General features: G+C 56.1%; 2 protein-coding genes across 2 annotated transcripts in view; both read left to right on the forward strand.

The window, feature by feature from the left end:
• fam124a (family with sequence similarity 124 member A) overlaps positions 1-2,608 on the forward strand; it is a 35,756-nt gene extending 33,148 nt beyond the window's left edge. Inside the window, exon 5 of the mRNA XM_030112124.1 lies at positions 1,471-2,608. Coding sequence (XP_029967984.1) covers positions 1,471-2,256 — 786 coding nt within the window. The 3' untranslated portion in view covers positions 2,257-2,608. The remainder of the gene's footprint in view (positions 1-1,470) is intronic.
• A 12,051-nt stretch (positions 2,609-14,659) lies between these two features.
• Positions 14,660-19,879, forward strand: serpine3 (serpin peptidase inhibitor, clade E (nexin, plasminogen activator inhibitor type 1), member 3). Its single transcript, XM_030112125.1, has 8 exons — positions 14,660-14,924; positions 16,477-16,707; positions 17,541-17,774; positions 18,426-18,624; positions 18,703-18,803; positions 18,877-18,960; positions 19,029-19,112; positions 19,661-19,879. Exons 1-8 carry the CDS (start codon positions 14,660-14,662, stop codon positions 19,711-19,713), a joined length of 1,251 nt encoding a protein of 416 aa, XP_029967985.1. The 3' UTR covers positions 19,714-19,879.
• Positions 19,880-20,116: the final 237 nt, after the last annotated feature.

A 20,116-nucleotide genomic window follows, 5' to 3' on the forward strand; every position in this document is an offset into this window, starting at 1 on the left:
GTTCAGCTCGTCTTCAGTTCCCAAGCTTTGTGACATTTATTGTTGCTGAAGGCGAACATGTGGAAACCTCCGAGCTCCCCCTCCTTCCCTGCGCTCCGGATTCAGCTGTGTGGAAAGTCCTGGTCCAGGTCCAGGTACTGGTCTTGGTCCAGGTCCCGCCTGGACGCCATGACAGCAGGAACATGGAGAAGCCATCAGCAGGACGGGCCGGCGTCTGGAACTGCAGAAACAGGGACCCAAAACCTCTTCTGCTGGACGGCAGGTCCGAGCTGAGGATCTGGTCCAGAGGCGGGTCTGCATCAGCGATGGCTCTCCTGGTTCTCCTGGTTCTCCTGGTTCTCCAGCTGCTGCGGCCGCCGTGCGGGATGCCTGGGGGCCTTCGGAGCTCAGGAGCTCCTCTTTGCTGCCAGGAGTCATGTGACCAGCGCTGGATCACATGTAGAGCCATATGAAATCCGTCTTAACGGAATTGCGGACGGAATCGAGGAAATGACCAATAAAAACGGAATTGGAATAAAACACAGAATATTGCGGAATTCGTCCTAATCTGGTCCGAAATTCAGTTTTCGGGAGAAAATGGAACCTTATAGTGCAAAGCAAACATGCCGGGGGGACCGCCCGAGCTTCTGCAACGTGTACGTCACTTCCACAGCGCTGCTAACATGCTAAAGCTGCGTTCACAACGCCAAATGCTTTCCGCGATTTTGCGTCAAAATACAATTGAAAACAAATGTGAACGCGCGTTCCAGCCACGACGAGACGCGACGCAACAACACGATGTCCAAGCCAGCTGCTCCCTCCCCTCTCACACATTCAATAAAGTTATGAAACTCCACGCTAAGCGCTAAATACAGAGCAGAACAGAACACGGACTTTTATGCCTCAGGGGAAAAGCTTTTTTGTAAATACTGTCAACGTACCGTGGACTGGACTCGCAAAGACGCATGCGACTAATTGAAAAGTATTTCTTTGTTGCAGGACTTTAAACATTAAATGGACTGTTATATCCTCTTAAATTGCGGACATTTATTCATTTCCACTTACCAGACACCTTTTTCTATGGTAAAAATGAGCATAAAAAGTTAAATACCAAATTCAGAAATATTAAAACGGAAAAAACGGAATTTGGGAAAAAGTAAAACGGATTTCATATACCTCTAATCACATGTCAAATGGAGGTTAATGATCCTAAAGGCGCCGCCCCCGTTCAGGTCCCATGGGACTGGAGGGCGGAGGCAGGGTGGAGGCAGGACGGAGGCAGGACGGAGGGAGGTTGCATTCTGCTGGTCCTGGTTCTGGTCCTGGTCCTGGTTCTGGTCCTGGTTCTGGTCTGTGTTCTCACTGTTTCTCAGCACTTGAGTTTTCATAGTAGAAATCAGCGCCCTCCAGTGGCCCGACATGAAACTACACGTCCCGGGTTTCTGTCAGCGGTGAGTAATGGAAACACTTCCTGTCCTCGCTCCTGCTCAGGTCCAGTCCGTCCACTTCAGACCCGTCCAGGACGCCTGGCTCGTCTCCTCCGCCGTCTCCGAGTCCGCCTCGGCTCCGCCCACCTCCACCCGCACCGCCTCCTCCCACAAGACCCGCCGCTACCAGCCGCGGGCGGCGCCCCGCCCCCGACGCCAGGCGTCCCACGGCTCGCTCCCCCTGGCCTGCGAGGACCCGGACGAGCCCGAGGACCCTCTGCACCCCGACGGCTGGAGGTCCCGGTGGGGGAGCCGCCGCTCCGGCTCCATCTTCTCTCTGCCCAACCTGGGCTCCGGCGGCTCCCGCTCCACCTGCTCCTCGCCCCACCCCCGCCACGGGAGCCCCTCCCTTCACCGGAGCTCCTCCCTGGTCCCCCCCTTCCGGCTGAACGTGGACGCTCTGATCGGAGCCGAGGAGACGGACGTGGACACGGGGGACAGGGTGCCCTCGGGCGGCGGCGTGGATCTGACCGTGGTGTCCGCCTACATCAAGTCCGGGGCGCCGCAGACTTCCCGGCCGTTATCGGCGCCGCCCGAAGACGTCGGGCCCCCCTTTCCCCCCGTCGGTCCAGAGACGGTCTTCAGGTCGGCGACACTGGGCCGGACTCAAACCGACTTCTCCGTCCGGAGCACCCCCTCCACCCTGCCGGGGTCACGACCTCACAGCGCCAGGGCAAACGCCAGCGCCGCGGCGTCCTTAAGCGACGTTTCCCTGAAGCAGTCGGACGGTGTGGAGGAGGACGAGGACGAAGACGAAGACGAAGACGACGACCAAGAATTCTACATTTGACATGCTGTGATGTCCAACGGCTCTGCGCTGCCCCCTGGTGGTCGGACAGCTCTGCGCTGCCCCCTGGTGGTCGGACAGCTCTGCGCTGCCCCCTGGTGGTCGGACAGCTCTGCGCTGCCCCCTGGTGGTTGGACAGCTCTGTTCTGCCCCCTGGTGGTTGGACAGCTCTGTTCTGCCCCCTGACGGTCAGACAGCTCTGTTCTGCCCCCTGGTGGTCGGACAGCTCTGCTCTGCCCCCTGGTGGTCAGACAGCTCTGCGCTGCCCCCTGGTGGTCGGACTGCAGCACAGCACTTGGTTTATGTACTCGTGTGTTTGTGGACGTTGTGTTCTTTCATGTAGTTTTCCTGTAAATATCGAGTCGCCTGTGACACATTGAATAAATGAGTCACTCCACTGTTCAGAAAAACCTCAATAAAAGTACTCTCATCTGTCATGAACCTGAAATGGACGAACACCAGAGTGTCTGAGTGTTTTTCTCATCAACAAACTGTTCAGACAGCAGCTGTTTCTTCTCTTGGTGAGAATCTCATTCGAAGCCATGCTAGAAAGATATTAAGATTATAAACACTTCAGTTTGTGTTCATCATCATATGACTTTATACCCTGGAAAGTTGAGGTTACATTTATTGTCTTCGAGCTCTATAATCCAGTAAAATTTCATTTGAGGCATATTTTATATTTTTTAGAACTTTCTGCCAATTAAAACTGAAATCAGCCCATGAGCTGCAGTCTGGATGGTTTGGCTGTGAGCCAGGTTTATCTCCAGGTATTATATTTGTTTGATAAAATCTGCAGCACTGTCTGATCATCACATGACACAAGTATAGATAGGGTTTTATTTCATATTTGGTGAATAAAGTCTGCATGGTGTGTGAAACGCTGGGCTCCACTGTCGGCAGTCTGAGAGGACGTCCCGGCAGCTTCGGGCTCTTTCTGGACGGCCGGTCCAGGGTTTGCGGCTGATTCTTTGTGTTTGGACTGACAGCCTTTCCAGGTCGCACCCCGCCTTCACTCACGCCTGCTTCAGCTCTTCTTCAGCTTTCCATGGACTTCAGGGGTGTTTGAGGGAGTTCCGGACCGTTTCTCCCATCAGGAGCCACGTGCAGCACAGCCGGACCGGCCAAACAAACCGGGCAACAAACCCAGGTTTGGAGCCTCATGCGGCCCAGTTTCGGCCAGCAGGCCTCGTGTTTAACACCTCTGATACAGGCTAGGAAAACATCAGTGACCGCAGCTCGAGGCTGACGGTGAAAGGCCAACCGGCCAATGAGCTTTAGTCTCGTGAAGGAACAGAAATAATGTTGATGTGTAAAGTGAGTCAAACTGAGGTGGAGTTGTAAATGCAGCACAATGCTGCCCTCTGGTGTCCAACCTGTGGAACTCCGATGACACGTCCAGCTGTTTCCCTTCCACAAAACACCTTGATTTGGATTTTTAACCGCAGGAAAACAGACAGTCCCTAAAATTAGTGTGAAACATATTGAAAGAGTATCTGAGGGTCTAGAAGCTGCCGCCCTGGGCTCAGCTACGACCCTGGAGGAATCTTTATGACCTGCGAAGGCCTGGTCCGGACGGTCAGAGCGTTTTAACAGGTGTGAGTCTGCCTGTGTGGCCCGGTTCAGTCCCAGCGGCTCACGCTAAGCTGGAAAACCCTTCAGCGTCCAGAGGGGAACAAATGACCTGCCACACAACGAGAACCCCGACGGGTTTCATCGTGCTGGATCTGAAAGCCTCACAGAGACTCTGGCATCAGGCTCACAGAGGAGGTGTGAAGACGGGGAGTTCTTTACAAACAGGAAAAAACTAAATGATGCCGTCTGGTTCTAGCTAGCATTAGCCTCAGAGCCGCTTCGGGGCGAGTTTGGAAGAACATACAGAATGCTGCAGAACATTTTTTTTTTTTTGGCATTTCACTGAGAGAGATCATTCAGATGGACGTCATGTAGAGACTGTAAAACACCTTCTCATCACAGATACTGTGGCTCTACGCCACCGCTGAGGCCCACTCCAGGTGACCCCGGCTGTAGGTGACCCTGGCTGCAGGTGACCCCGGGCTGGAGGTGACCCCGGGCTGGAGGTGACCCCGGGCTGCAGGTGACCCCGGCTGCAGGTGACCCCGGGCTGGAGGTGACCCCGGCTGCAGGTGACCCCGGGCTGGAGGTGACCCCGGGCTGGAGGTGACCCCGGGCTGCAGGTGACCCCGGGCTGCAGGTGACCCCGGGCTGCAGGTGACCCCGGGCTGCAGGTGACCCCGGCTGCAGGTGACCCCGGGCTGCAGGTGACCCCGGGCTGGAGGTGACCCCGGGCTGGAGGTGACCCCGGGCTGCAGGTGACCCCGGCTGCAGGTGACCCCGGGCTGGAGGTGACCCCGGGCTGCAGGTGACCCCGGGCTGCAGGTGACCCCGGGCTGGAGGTGACCCCGGGCTGGAGGTGACCCCGGGCTGCAGGTGACCCCGGGCTGGAGGTGACCCCGGGCTGCAGGTGACCCCGGGCTGGAGGTGACCCCGGGCTGCAGGTGACCCCGGGCTGCAGGTGACCCCGGGCTGCAGGTGACCCCGGGCTGGAGGTGACCCCGGGCTGCAGGTGACCCCGGGCTGCAGGTGACCCCGGGCTGCAGGTGACCCCGGGCTGGAGGTGACCCCGGGCTGCAGGTGACCCCGGGCTGCAGGTGACCCCGGGCTGGAGGTGGTCTTCGACATCCAGCAGTAAAGCGTCTCGTTCAGCCAGTTTTACTCTTCAGATTTTGGAGGCTTTCTCATGTTCAGAAGGATTCAGCCTCAGATCGGAGACACTGCGGTGGGAGTTAGGTGAAGTAGCCTCTTGCCGCCGCCTGTCACCGCCGCCTGTCACTGCTGCCTGTCGCCTGTCCCCGCCGCCTGTAGCCGGCACCTGTCGCCGCCGCCTGTCGCCTGTCCCGTCCTTTCAACAGTGAACACAACACAAGGTGGAGATTTTTCAGAGAAGTGAAGTCCCAACTTCAATCCCCACAGCGCTAAACTCCCAGCGTCCCGGACGGTCCGGTGGATCAGTGGTTAGCGCTGTGGTCTGGCGGTGAGAACTCCCTGGTTCCCGGTCAGGCTTCCTGTTCTGTGTTCTCATGCTCGATCTCTCTGTTTGTGCACGGCTCTCCTGTCGTGGCTGCAGGGAGAAGTCAGAGGAACGGGTGGACGATAGCCTGCAGGTGGTGCAGAGACTCAGTCCAGGACTCCAGGCTGGGACTGCAGGCACCAGACTGCGTTGCACTGCAGGTCCAGCAGATGGCACCGCAGGGCTGCAGAGACCAGGTCTAAGGCCCAGGTGGTCCTGGCCTGGAGGCTGAGAGGATCTGACCTGGTTTCCTTCAGTCTCTTCAGGCCTGACATGCAGGACCAGGCGGGTCCAGGACCGTCCGTCCCTCTTCTAAACCCGGTTCAGGGTTCACGGTGGCTGAATGCAGGATCCTCCTGGACAGGTCACCCTTAAAACCAGAGCAGCAAAGCTGCACATACAGGGAGAACATGCAAACCCCACACAGGAAGACCCGGCCGGGATCTGAGCCTTCCCGCTGTGCGGACCAGGACCAGGACCAGAAGGATTCTTAACGTTTTCAGAACTTCCCCACACCTTTAGCTCTTCACGTTTCCACTGACTTCCTCTTCTCTTCAGCAGAGGTGAACATTCCTGGGATTTTGTTAAACGTCAAATTATTCTGCTTCTTTGGTTCATTAAAACTAGAAAATGCAGATTTATGACTTGACTTCATGTAGAAAGATGAAAAAAATTAAATTAACTTTGAAGTCATGACGTTGCATGTAAAATGTGAGAATAAATGAAATAAAGAGTGTCTGGAGTCTCGGAATCATTTTGAACCTGTAGAATATTCAGCAGGATTAATGAGGTTTTTCTGTTTTGTTCGTTTCACTAAATCTGAGAAAAGGAAGAGAGGAGGAAGAAATAAGCTTCGTCTTCACTACAGAGGGAAGCTCACAGAATGGAACAAAAGCAACGAATCAAACGTTAATGATAAAGCAGTCTTCATATCAGAGGAGGCCAGAGACACAGCTGTCTGCGTCCTACCGTGAGGACAAAGACCCAGCGGGACCTGCAGGTCCTCGTGTCCCTGGGACGCCCCCCCCCCCCCCCCCCCAGGCGCCCCCCTCCCGGTGCCAGCCCGGGTGGCTCTAATCCGCCGTGGCGTACCTGGCGGATCTTTCTGGCGACACCGGCCCGGCCCGGCCCGGCCCGGCCCCGCACGCCAGCGCCCCGCTAATCCCCGGCCCCGGCGGGGCTGGAGGGACGGAGGGACGGGGGCACCGGAGGTGAAGCGGAGAGCCGGTCCGCCCCCCGCAGCGCCGCTTGCTCCTTTGTTCTCTTTTGGTTCTTCACGTCTTTTCAGCCGCGGCCGTTCCTCTACGTTCTCCTGATCCTGACAGGGTTGAGGGTTCGACGACTCAATGAGCACGATTGATAAAGTTTCTACCTGCACGGCTGATTGGACCATTGCGCGCTAATTCAAGCTCTGCTCCATCATTTATAAAGGATCCGTTATTTGCCCAGCGCAATGGAGACTCGCCCAAAAGCTCCACTTGTTTATTCTATATAATCTACATCTGTATTCTACATCTGCAATCTACAGCTAAGGAGATTTCTGATAATCCACTATAAAAAACCAAATAATAATAATAATAATAATAATAATAATAATAATAATAATAATAATAATAATAATAATAATATTAAGAGCTATCTGTCATCTGCATGTGAAGAAAGAATAAAGAAGCTCGTGATGTTTAAACGTAAGATGCGCCTCAAAGCTAAACTTTGGTCCAAATTAAACGGACATTCTCTGTCTAGATTTATGATGATTATTGCTAAGCAGCAGTGCTGGGTAAGTTCCTTTTAGTCATACTGGTTTCTCTTTCAAGAAAGTAACTGAGTTACAATGTTTTAAAAGTAACTACTTACTAGGCAAAGTAACTATTCTATTACTTTTACAAACCTTGTTTAAATACATCAAAGAATTTGGATCCTCTCTTGATGGAAGTTTAAGATTTACTGTCAGTAACGGTAATGCTGGAAAAGTAATTAATTACATTAATCGTTACTAAAGGTAGTAACGCTGTTTAGTTTATTTCTCCATCAGCTGTAGGCAGTGGACAGAACCTCCACCAGCGGTGGACAGTGGACAGAACCTCCACCAGCGGTGGACAGTGGACAGAACCTCCACCAGCAGTGGACAGTGGAAAGAACCTCCACCAGCAGTGGACAGAACCTCCACCAGCGGTGGACAGTGGACAGAACCTCCACCAGCGGTGGACAGTGGACAGAACCTCCACCAGCGGTGGACAGTGGACAGAACCTCCACCAGCGGTGGACAGTGGACAGAACCTCCACCAGCAGTGGACAGAACCTCCACCAGCGGTGGACAGAACCTCCACCAGCGGTGGACAGTGGACAGAACCTCCACCAGCAGTGGACAGTGGACAGAACCTCCACCAGCGGTGGACAGAACCTCCACCAGCGGTGGACAGTGGACAGAACCTCCACCAGCAGTGGACAGAACCTCCACCAGCGGTGGACAGTGGACAGAGCCTCCACCAGCAGTGGACAGTGGACAGAACCTCCACCAGCAGTAGACAGTGGACAGAACCTCCACCAGCGGTGGACAGTGGACAGAACCTCCACCAGCGGTGGACAGAACCTCCACCAGCAGTGGACAGTGGACAGAACCTCCACCAGCAGTGGACAGTGGACAGAACCTCCACCAGCAGTGGACAGTGGACAGAACCTCCACCAGCGGTGGACAGTGGACAGAACCTCCACCAGCAGTGGACAGTGGACAGAACCTCCACCAGCGGTGGACAGTGGACAGAACCTCCACCAGCAGTGGACAGTGGACAGAACCTCCACCAGCGGTGGACAGTGGACAGAACCTCCACCAGCAGTGGACAGTGGACAGAACCTCCAGCAGCGGTGGACAGTGGACAGAACCTCCACCAGCAGTGGACAGAACCTCCAGCAGCGGTCAGCCGGGCTCCGTCGCTCCTCCACCCCCTCTTAGTCACGTTGTGCTGATCGGACTTATGAATGTTCTGACACTGACAGGACAGGATTGAACCCCCACCTGTACTGCTGCATCACCTCCATCACCTCCATCACCTCTCCTTCCCCTGTGAAGTCAGAGGTCATACGATTTTGAGGGGCCTAAATGGAGAGCCTGGTGATAGTCTCCATAGTTAGGGATTAAGTTGCTGCCATGAGGAGAAAGGCGGAGGCATCGCAGGGTCACACACACACACACACACACACACACACACACACACACACATCAGCACACACATTTGGCAGCAGAAGGAAAACAGTGGAGGAGTCACCCTGAGCCTGGAAAACCCTGGCTGACATCCACGTGCACGAGGATCACCGAGCCGCTCACCGGGACGACCACGGGGGGAGGAGGAAGGTGGAGGAAGGAGGAGGAAGATGGAGGATGGATGGAGGAAGGTGGAGGAAGGATGGAGGAAGGTGGAGGAAGATGAAGGAAGGTGGAGGAAGGATGAAGGAAGGTGGAGGAAGATGGAGGATGGATGGAGGAAGGTGGAGGAAGGAGGAGGAAGATGGAGGATGGTGGAGTCTTGTTTTGATGGAATATGTGTTTTAAGCGTCCCGGTGTCACGTTGCTCTGGGCACAGGCGAACTAGGCAGCCACCTAGGGCGCAGCGTACTTGGGGGGGGGGGGGGGGGGGGGGGGGGGGTGACCGTACAGGTGTGCGCCCCCCCCCCCGCTCCACAACCACCCCTCCTACACACACACACACACACACACACACACACACACACACACACACACACACACACACACACACACACACACACACACACACACACACACACACACACACAGCCATTGACTGGGGGCGCTAACGACCCCGGCCAGCTCTGCTCCTGGTCTTAGTCCTTCTGTCTCGTCTCACGTTTCCTGTCATGTTTCAGTCCTCATGTTCTCAACGACAGGCTGGGACACGCTGGGACCCCCAAAAACCCCTACAGACTCCTACAGACCCCTACAGACCCCTACAGACCCCCACAGACCCCTACAGACTCCTACAGACCCCTACAGACCCCCAAAAACCCCTACAGACCCCCACAGACCTCTACAGACCCCCACAAACCCCTACAGACCCCACAGACCCCTACAGACCCCCACAAACCCCTACAGACCCCCACAGACCCCTACAGACCCCCACAGACTCCTACAGACCCCCACAAACCCCTACAGACCCCCACAGACCTCTACAGACCCCCACAAACCCCGACAGACCCCCAGATGAAAGCCGCCGCCCGCCGTTGGAAGCATCTTGACCGGTGATTGTCCCTGTCCAGCTACCGTGACGTCTCATGTCCTCCGGCCACGTCCTGAACATTCCGCGCTCCGGCGTCAGAGCCGGCGGCGGGTTTTGGGGAATGCGGCCGCCGCGGTTAATGAAGCCGAGCGCCGCTCGTCTCATTAGTCCGGCCAGTAATGGCTGGAATCCCCGAGACAAAGCGCCGCATACCTGAGCGCTGCCAATCACGCTCGCCGCTCATGGGAAAAACACTCCGGTTATTTTGCTGACTGTCCCCAATTAACGGGGACGGTGGAGGGACGGGCGTCCAGAGACGGACGGTCAGCTGCTGCAGGGACGTCAGGTCTCCACTCCATCACCGGGTGAAGACCGTCTCCATGGCCTCAGAGGGACAGACCGAGACCGTCCTCTGGTCCGGGCTCAGTTACAGGTTATACTTATTCATCACTTCACAACGAGGCATCGCAGCTCACTTGACAATACATGTGGATCATTTTTACACTTCCTGCCATAAAGGTCAGAGGTCAGGATTCAGCCACAAGAGAGACTTCCTGTTTCTTTTTCGTCTTCACTCTGTCTTCACTGATCGGCTTCTATTCCCAGAAGAGAGCGGCGAACGGGAAGAAAACATGACGACGGAGGGGGCGGAGCTTAACGGGTTCCTGAAAGGTCACATGAAAACACGCTGCTGACGGAATCCAACATCAACAGATGCTCAGAAGAAACCCGGGAACCCACAGAACGGAGCAGAACCTGCTGGAACCGCAGAACCTAAACTCAAGATAGAAACAGCTGATGAAGGCAGAGCGCAGCATGAAGCAGGATCCGTTCCCAAGGCCGTGTCAGCTGTCAAACATGAGGCCTGTGGGCCAAAACCGGCCGCAAGAGGCTCTGATCCGGCCACCAAACCACCAAGCATGCTGTAAAGATTTCAAAGAAAATGATTATTTTTTCAAAACTAATTTCCTGAGAGTAGAGACACAACACGACTCTGAGACCCGAGCTGAGAGACCAGAGACGCTGCCATGAAAGCTAGCTAGCTAGCATTAGCCTCAGCGTGGAGATTTAACCCATCAGCCTTTGGGAGTCTTTATGCTGTTATTCTTGAGAGAAAAACAAACTGATGGATCACACGCTGTGACTCCTGAACAGAGATGAGGTGATTAGACTCTTTCTGTTTAATGAACTCAGGATTTAGATGGTTTTTATAAAATGTGACCGGCGCTCGGGCTTCTCCATCCACATGTCAGAGGTCAAAGTGGTGCCCTGCCTCCGTTTCCCCTCCTGCCTCTGGGCTCTGTTTGTTGCTCCTCCATGACGAGCCAGTCCACATTCCTCAGAGAGGCTGACGCAGCGGCGTGACGCTCGCAGCTCCGTTTGCTCATGAGCACAACAGAAGGACGGGCGGCGGCCTCCGTCACCAGGACAGCTCTCTATTCCCGCCCCTCGTACCGAGGCTGCTGTCACTGGAGAGAGGAACGCACGAAACCCTTCAGAAGGAACCCGGCGGGTTTCTGCAGAGAATACAGGACACGTTAAACAGCACAGTGCTCATCAGCACGAAGGTAGAGACCGTTTACAGTAGGACACTCAATCTGGAGTCACTCAGTGGATTTACACAGGTTTCAGGGGGAGGGGGGCGTCGAACCACTGATGGCCTGCTGAGCCACAGCTGCCACTGATATACACTGAATCACTGAATCACTGAATGAATGAATGAATGAATCCAGCTCAGAGCACTCACTGACCCTGAACTGGATGAAGAGGTGGAAAAACTGGCTGATTGATAGAAAGTTGCATTTTACCCAGTTCAGGAACCAGTCAGGCAACTTCGGGAGGGAACGTCAATCACGAGATGATTTGGTTCTTTTCGGAGTCTTAAAGCTGCATTAAGCAGTTTTTGCACATTTCATGTGAAACAACGGCCCCTGCAGGCCTTGGGCGTAACTGCAGCTTAGTGAAACGGTGCGTGTGGCTTGTGTCCATGTACGTGCACGGAAGAGGGGAACTCCTTCCTCGCTCTTTTAGCAGCGCTGCAGTGACCTCGAAGGTTGTCCTGCCTGGCGGGTCTGTGTGGAGCTGCAGTGCTAGAAGCCGGTCTGTTCTTACTTTCTGGAAGCTCCATCCTCAATACTGCTCAGTTGTTGCTGCTAAGCGTCTGGCGGAGGAATGGCGACAAAACGAAAGCTACGTCACATCATCTCAAATTCTCCCCAAGAAACACTGGAGCCGGACCGGCACTCTGGCTTTCAAGTGACAATTTAGCGCTGTTAGCGGTACGAACAATGAATATGTCAGGGCACATTGTACACATCATTGAATATTTGGAACATATTTATGGTGGAAAATAAGTATTTTTAAAGTTGAAAAACTCCTTAATGCACCTTTAAAGCTTTAATGTGATTTAAAGGGGCTGTATCATGCAAAATTCACTTTTAGTATGTTTTAACCTTGTTATATGGCTATGTTCTCACCAAAAACACCCCAAAGCGTTTTCTTTCCTCCGTGCCTGTGTTTGAGCTTTCCTGGTGTTTCTGCTGCTCAGAGAGGCAGCCCCTCCCACCGAGAAAACTCTGTTTCCCACGTTGACGTCACACGGAGATGATCCCCCCCCCCCCCCCCCCCCCCCCCCCCCCCCGTCCTACAGGCCCTCGGCAATCAGCGTTGCCGGTTTTTTCTACGATTACGGAGATAAACTTTAACCATCGTCTGAGAGCAACAATCAAGCAAGAGCAAGAGTCTGAAGGGTCTGAAGGGTCTGAAGGGTCTGGAGGGTCTGAAGGGTCTGAAGGGTCTGAAGGGTCTGGAGGGTCTGGAGGGTCTGAAGGGTCTGAAGGGTCTGGAGGGTCTGGAGGGTCTGAAGGGTCTGAAGGGTCTGGAGGGTCTGGAGGGTCTGAAGGGTCTGAAGGGTCTGAAGGGTCTGGAGGGTCTGAAGGGTCTGGAGGGTCTGAAGGGTCTGAAGGGTCTGGAGGGTCTGGAGGGTCTGAAGGGTCTGAAGGGTCTGAAGGGTCTGGAGGGTCTGAAGGGTCTGGAGGGTCTGGAGGGTCTGGAGGGTCTGAAGGGTCTGAAGGGTCTGGAGGGTCTGAAGGGTCTGAAGGGTCTGGAGGGTCTGGAGGGTCTGGAGGGTCTGAAGGGTCTGCGCTTGGTGAGTTTCTAACAGGAAAAGACGTTTTCGCGTGTCTTTGCGTGGAGAGAAGCTGGAGCTAAAAAGCTAAAGCTAGCCCTTAGAGAAGCTAACACATGACGTATTTGTTTTGAAGCGCTGATTGGTTGAAGTACGCTGTCAGTCAAAGTCCACAGGGGGAGAGGCGGGATTTTCTTCCGGATTTCAGAGTTAGCCCCAGAAAATCTTTTATTTCACACAAAATGACTTTTCCTTGGCGCCAAAAATAAACTATTACCATGTTAATGCCAATAATGGGGTTTGGACTAGCTAAAAAAGCAGGATACAGCCCCTTTAATAACATGACAGCAGTGGAACAAGATCCTGGATCAACTCCGCCAGTAACATTTCACCAATAATCTCATAAGTTAACAGATGATTTAAGCAGCATTAAAAACTCTTTTCCAAATGTAATAATATTAATAATGACAATATTTCACACAGGACTGCTGCAGTTTGCTCATCAGGAATATGTCAAACGGATCAAACATTTTTTATTCACTTTGCTTCAATCTCTTTTTCTATTTCAGAACTTTATCGATAAGTTTTTATGACAGAACTGATTTTGTTCCCGAGTGATTTTTCGTTGTTGCGTGGCAGTGAAGTTCCGGGACAGTCACTCAGACGTTTGGTCGTTTTTACTTTTCTGTTCAGCTCAGATGCGCCTGTTGGACTGTGGCAGTGACAGAACCCCTCCACAGGGGAATCGAACCAGCAACCCTCCCACCGTGGGCAGCTGCTGCTGTCCTCTTCAGGAAGTTCCTACCGACCCCGCGGGAATCTGACTCCACGTCCAGAGAACGTGCGCGCACGCCTGCGCCACCGCGCCGTGCGCGCGTGCGGCGCGGGGGTGTTTTCCGCCCTCCGGGATTTGCTGGCCGGTGACCTGCCTCCCTCCGCCTGGCTCCTTATAGCCCCGCGAGGCCGGAGTCCCGGACGAGTGGTACGGACATCGCCGACGGAGAGCGGAGCGCCGCATGACCGCAGCGCGGAGGGAGGGAGCGCGCGCGCTAGGGAGAGAGAGAGAGAGAGAGAGAGAGAGACAGACGGAGAGAGAGAGGGGGGCCCGCACAGAACCCCAGCGCAGCCCGACACCGCGTCCAGCACCCCGCACGCTGCACGGGACCGGTCTGCACCCCGCAGCCCGAGCCCCGCACCCTGGACCGGCCTGGAACCCGCATCCCGCACCGGAGGCGCACCGGAGCCCGCAGACACACTGGTCCCAGCTCAGGACATCAGGACAGAGACAGAGGACAGGACACGACCTCACCTGGACACAGGTACGAGTCAGAGCTGCAATATTTACTGCGGAAATCCATGGATACTATTATTGTTAAATTATTATCATTATTATTATATTTATTATTATTATTATTATTATTATTATTATTATTATTATTATTATTATTATTATTATTATCAACAACAACAACAACAACAACAACAACAACAACAATAATAATAATAATTCATCTTGAAATGTCTTCATTTAGAGAAACCCTGCGCCATAAAGAATCAGTCTCTTCAGCTGTTAGGTTGGTGTAATTCCTCTGTTGTCCATTAGAGGCAGTGCTAGGTGTAGAAAACACGGCCCGTCTCCATGGAAACGGGGAAAACGCAGCTTTCCGAGGCTGTTTTCAGTCTTTCAGTCTGAGCGTTTCTGAAATGAAAACGTCTGAACGGCCGCTCAGCTGCACAGCGCCCCCATGAGGTGCAAAGCGGTCTTCCAGCCGGAACGCTGGGTGTGATGGCTGCTGTGAGGAGATCCAGCTGCAGGGGGCAGTATTTAACCTTTCCATCAGGACTACCGGCCGGCTGACCTCTGCCCTCTGCTCCCGTCCTGTCTCAGGGTTCTGAGGACGCTCCCGGCCGGTTGACCTCTGCCCTCTGCTCCCGTCCTGCCCCGGGGTCGCGGCGATGCGTGGCCCGCCGCTGCCGTGGCTGCTGGCCTGCCTGTGGCTGGCGGCGAGCGGCCGGGCGGACAGCAGCCTGCAGGACGGCGTGCGGGAGCTGCACGGCCGCTTCGCCGTGCGCCTCTACCAGACGCTGGCCGAGACGGAGAACAGCTCGGACCTGATGGCGTCTCCGGTGGGCGTGTCGCTGTCGCTGGCGCTGCTGCAGCTCGGCGCCAGGGGAAACACGCTGGCGCAGCTGGAGGAGACGCTGGGATTCAACGCCAACGGTAGGGACGCCAGGGGCGGCCGGAGGCGGCTCCGGAGCCGCAGGTCCGGGGTTCCGGGCCCGTCGGGGGCCTCGGCGCCGTTGGTACCAGGTGGCGTGGAGCGGCGCCGCTGCTGCCGCCGCCGCCGGCCTCGCAGAGCACCGCGGTGTCTGGAGCCGTAATACCTGCCTGAACAAAACCCCCGCTCTAATCTCATTAACCGCTGCAGCTCGGCCCCCGGGGTCAAGAGGCCGCCGCCGCCGCCGCCGCCGCCGCCGCCGCCGCCGCCGCAGGGCTGCTCGCTCGACAGCAGCCCGTCAGTCAGGGGTTAAACCGACAGGACGCTTCAGAAACGTCTGGCGTCCACAACCAGCCTGGTTCCAGATCCAGCCTGGTTCCAGTCTGGTTCCAGTCTGGATCCAGCCTGGTTCCAGATCCAGTCTGGTTCCAGTCTGGTTCCAGATCCAGTCTGGTTCCAGATCCAGTCTGGATCCATCCTGGTTCCAGCCTGGTTCCAGATCCAGTCTGGTTCCAGATCCAGTCTGGTTCCATCCTGGTTCCAGTCTGGTTCCATCCTGGTTCCATCCTGGTTCCAGTCTGGATCCAGCCTGGTTCCAGATCCAGCCTGGTTCCAGTCTGGTTCCAGTCTGGATCCAGCCTGGTTCCAGATCCAGTCTGGTTCCAGATCCAGTCTGGATCCAGCCTGGTTCCAGATCCAGTCTGGTTCCAGATCCAGTCTGGTTCCAGCCTGGTTCCAGCCGTCACTCAGGCCAATCGGCTGCGGTTCTGGAGAGCCCAGAGGGTTTAACGCTGGTCTTCAGGCTGATGATGAACCGCTTCCTGTTATTAGGCGTTCCAAACATGCCTGCACAAAAATACCAGAGTCCAGAAATACACGAGAAGAAACTGTGTTGAAGTCAAACAGTTTGGACTGCTCACGGAACATCTTCCAGCTGTCACCCTCATTTTGCAGACGCCTCCAGTTTCACATTAAAAATCATCAATTAAAGCTCGTGTCTGGAGTTTTTAGAGAATGACTTTTTTTTAATCCAACGTCTCGAGGCTCCGCCCTCCCACTGCTTTAGGGAGGACCAAGCCACGCCCCTTTAACTGTGCGCGCTCATTACCCATGGGGTGAAAATGAGAGCCTCCAGTCCGCAGCATCCTCCATGTTGATCTGTTTCCGGTGGACGTTCAGCAGACGGTGGATTTATCTGCTGTGGCTAACTCTCCTCTGCTGGGCGAGCGACCCGCTCTCTGGCTGCAGCAGGTGACTGACAGCAGGACAAGGCGGAAGCTCGAAGCCTATTGGCTGTCGCTGACCGGCGCTTTTTGGGATAACATGGGGGTCTATGAGAGGAAGGCGGGGCTCATAATGTTTATGTTGCTTGATGCTGATGTTATATTACAGAATGGAACCAGACTGACACGTCTGTTAAAAAATGATTCACACACTGGAAACAAAGGGAAACTCCAGAGACCAGCTGCAGAGAGCAGCCTGACGCTGCAGGGCGGAGGACCGACGCCACCTGGTGGCGGAGCTCTGACGGTGCGTCTCCTCTTCCTCCTGCAGACGCGCAGGTGCGCAGCCTGCTGCTGGGCTCCCAAGGAGACCTGGGGAACAGCAGCCGGGGCCTGTGGCTGCAGCAGACCTGCACCCTGCTGGTCCAGAGCGGCGTCGACCTCCTGACCTCCTTCACCCGCAGCGCCGCCGCCTGGGGCCACGCCGCCATCGTCCGGGCCAACTTCAGCCAGGACAACCACACCGGCAGCCAGGGTGAGAGGGCAGCGGCCGGGGTCAGAGGTCAGCACTCAGGGTCAGAGGGCAGCGGCCGGGGTCAGAGGGCAGCGGCCGGGGTCAGAGGTCAGCACTCAGGGTCAGAGGTCAGCACTCAGGGTCAGAGGGCAGCGGCCGGGGTCAGAGGTCAGCACTCAGGGTAAGAGGGCAGCGGCCGGGGTCAGAGGTCAGCACTCAGGGTCAGAGGGCAGCGGCCGGGGTCAGAGGTCAACACTCAGGGTCAGAGGGCAGCGGCTGGGGTCAGAGGTCAGCACTCAGGGTCAGAGGGCAGCGGCCGGGGTCAGAGGTCAGCACTCAGGGCGAGAGGGCAGCGGCCGGGGTCAGAGGTCAGCAGCCAGGGTGAGAGGGCAGCGGCCGGGGTCAGAGGTCAACACTCAGGGTCAGAGGGCAGCGGCTGGGGTCAGAGGTCAGCACTCAGGGTCAGAGGGCAGCGGCCGGGGTCAGAGGTCAGCACTCAGGGTCAGAGGGCAGCGGCCGGGGTCAGAGGTCCATGCTCACAGTTGAGACAGGTGGGCAGGCCGGGGACGTTTCTGTCCGAACATCAGAACCTTGGCGGGAGCGCAGCAAACTGTCAGTAGATGCAGAGAGTTGCGGGGATCAGAGAGCTGCTGACCTTTCACCTCTCAGCCTCGCTCCAGAGTGTATTTCATTCAGTCGATGTGTGTGGTACATCAAAACCGGCGTGAGGCGTGCCGGGCGTGAGGCGGTGGGACGGACGGCTTCCGTTGTTTAATGGCAGCCTAAATATCAGTCTGACCTCTGACCTCTGACCTGTGTGACCCCGGCCGGCTGCCTGCAGGCCTTTACAGCGGACCCTTGTCCTTGTGTTTCGCGCTCAGAGGAGGCGTGGCCCGTCCAGGCGGGGAGCAGCAGCGGCGAGCCGTCGGGCTGGGGCGAGGCGCCGGCGCCGAGCGGCCGCCGCCTGCAGGTGGCGCTCATCAGCACGGTGGCCTTCAGGGGCGTCTGGCAGACGCAGTTCCAGTTCTCCAACACGCAGAACCTGCCCTTCACCCTGCCCGACGGATCCTCCGTCAAGGTGGCCATGATGTACCAGGCGGCAGAGGTCGGCTTCGGTAGGAGGACGCACGTCTTCGTCTGTCCGTCTGTCCGTCCGTCTGTCCCTCCGTCCGTCTGTCCCTCCGTCCGTCTGTCCCTCCGTCCGTCTGTCCGTCTGTCCGTCTGTCCGTCTGTCCGTCTGTCCGTCCAACTCTCCATCCATCCATCCATCCATCCATCCATCCATCCATTTGTCCATCCATCCTGAAACCATCCAGAACTGTCATCCTCCTGACTCTGTCAAACAGTGACAAGTCTTCCTGCTCTTCCTCTCCCTCCTCCTCCTCTTCCTCCTCCTCCTCCTCCTCTTCCTCCTCCTCCTCCTCCTCCTCCTCTTCCTCCTCCTCCTCCTCCTCCTCCTCCTCTTCCTCCTCCTCTTCCTCCTCCTCCTCCTCTTCCTCCTCCTCCTCCTCCTCTTCCTCCTCCTCTTCCTCCTCCTCCTCCTCCTCCTCTTCCTCCTCCTCCTCCTCCTCCTCTTCCTCCTCCTCCTCCTCCTCTTCCTCCTCCTCCTCCTCCCCTCCTCTTCCTCCTCCTCCTCCTCCTCCTCCTCCTCCTCTTCCTCCTCCTCTTCCTCCTCCTCTTCCTCCTCCTCCTCCTCCTCCTCCTCCTCCTCCTCTTCCTCCTCCTCTTCCTCCTCCTCTTCCTCCTCCTCCTCCTCCTCCCTGCAGGTCAGTTCCGGACCGGGTCGGACCAGCGCTACACGGTTCTGGACCTGCCGTACCTGGGGGGCTCTCTGAGCCTGCAGGTGGTCCTGCCGAGCGAGAGGAAGACTCCGCTGTCGTCCCTGGAGTCGCGGCTGTCCGCCCGCCAGCTGGCGTCCTGGGAGGCGGGGCTGCGCAGGACCAAGATGGACGTCTTCCTGCCCAGGTGGCGGTCCGGGCCGGGACCTCTCCGGCGCCGACGCCCCACCAGACGCCGGGACTCAGTGTGTCCTCCTCTGTCCAGGTTCCGGATGCAGCGGCGGTTCAGCCTGCGGGCGGCGCTCCCCGCCATGGGCGTCAGCGACGCCTTCAGCGCGGCGGCGGCCGACTTCACCGGCATGTCCGGTGGGTCCTTCCCCGCCGAAACTCTCCGGGGTTTCTGGACACAGCTGATTATTCTGTCCTCTGTCCCTCATAGAGGACGGCCTTTATGTGTCTGACGCTTTCCACGAAGTGCGGATGGAGGTGACGGAGGACGGGACCAAGGCTTCAGCCGCCACTGGTGAGACGGCGAGACAGACCCACTTCCTGGTCAGAGGACGGTAAATAATGACGGCTTGTCCCCGGCAGCCATGGTGCTCCTCAAACGGTCCCGAGCGCCGGTCTTCAAGGCGGACCGGCCCTTCCTGTTCCTGCTCCGACACATAAACACAGGTACCGTCTCCAGGCGCTGGGCGTCAACATGGGACACTCCGGGACGGATCCGGCCTCTCCAGCCAATCAGACACTGGCTTTACACCTGTCCCACAGCAGGAGGTTAAACTGAGGAATGACTGAACTCAACTAATTCCCTCCTGGAAATACGACCAGGTCACCATTTACTGGGAAGTGGTGAAATTCTGCATTCATGAAAAATGTCCTGGGTCCAGTGCTCTCGCACGTTATCTCATTAGGTTTGGGACGGAAGCCTTTAGCTTCACAGAGGTTAGGGTTAGAGTTAGGGTCAGGGTTAGAGGTCAGGGCAGAAGCACACAGCGGACCGTCACGACACGACTCAGCTTCTCAGTCTTCCTGCTGCCTTGCAGTGAGATCAGTACTGAAAACTAAAATCTGCTCCTCACTTCAGTAGGAAATATTTCATTATGCAGGCTTTGTCGCCCCCTAGTGGCAAAACAGAACACAGCGCTCGATAATAAATGTCACAATCATGAAGTTTTGGTTACGATGAAGGAAACATTGAAATGTTTGTCTTTTTTTCTCAGGATCAATCTTGTTCATGGGCCGAGTGATGAACCCTGCAGACCAGGCTCAATGAGGAACACACACACACACACACACACACACACACACACACACACACACACACACACCCTATTTCACTACTGGTATTTATTTGTGGACCAAAAGGACCCGTGGACACTTCAGGAAGAGGGACATTATTTTTGTACAGAACTGTAAATAAAATTTTACTATGTTTGTACTCGGTGAGCCTCCTGACCGTTCCCTCCAGGGTCACGACCCTTCAGCCTCAGACCTCCCACCGCTCTGCTGCTTTCACCGTCCAGATGAGAACCCTCAGTGTGAAATGAAATAAAACAAAGTGTCTGAAAGCTTCATGGAGCTGAAGAGCCACATGTGGCTGCAGGACCGGACCGGACCGGACCGGACCGGACCGGACCGGACCGGACCGGACCGGACCGGACCGGCCAGCGGTCCCC

This window comes from Salarias fasciatus, chromosome 16 (assembly GCF_902148845.1).
Source record: "Salarias fasciatus chromosome 16, fSalaFa1.1, whole genome shotgun sequence".
NCBI classification, from domain to species: Eukaryota; Metazoa; Chordata; class Actinopteri; order Blenniiformes; family Blenniidae; genus Salarias; species Salarias fasciatus.

Excerpts from the sequence above, each read along its gene's own strand:
- serpine3 (XM_030112125.1), top strand. The coding sequence starts at position 14,660 with ATGCGTGGCCCGCCGCTGCCGTGGCTGCTGGCCTGCCTGTGGCTGGCG. Across the intron at positions 18,804-18,876 it reads CGACTTCACCGGCATGTCCG|AGGACGGCCTTTATGTGTCT; the intron begins GTGGGTCCTTCC and ends TGTCCCTCATAG. Across the intron at positions 19,113-19,660 it reads GCTCCGACACATAAACACAG|GATCAATCTTGTTCATGGGC; the intron begins GTACCGTCTCCA and ends TTTTTTTCTCAG.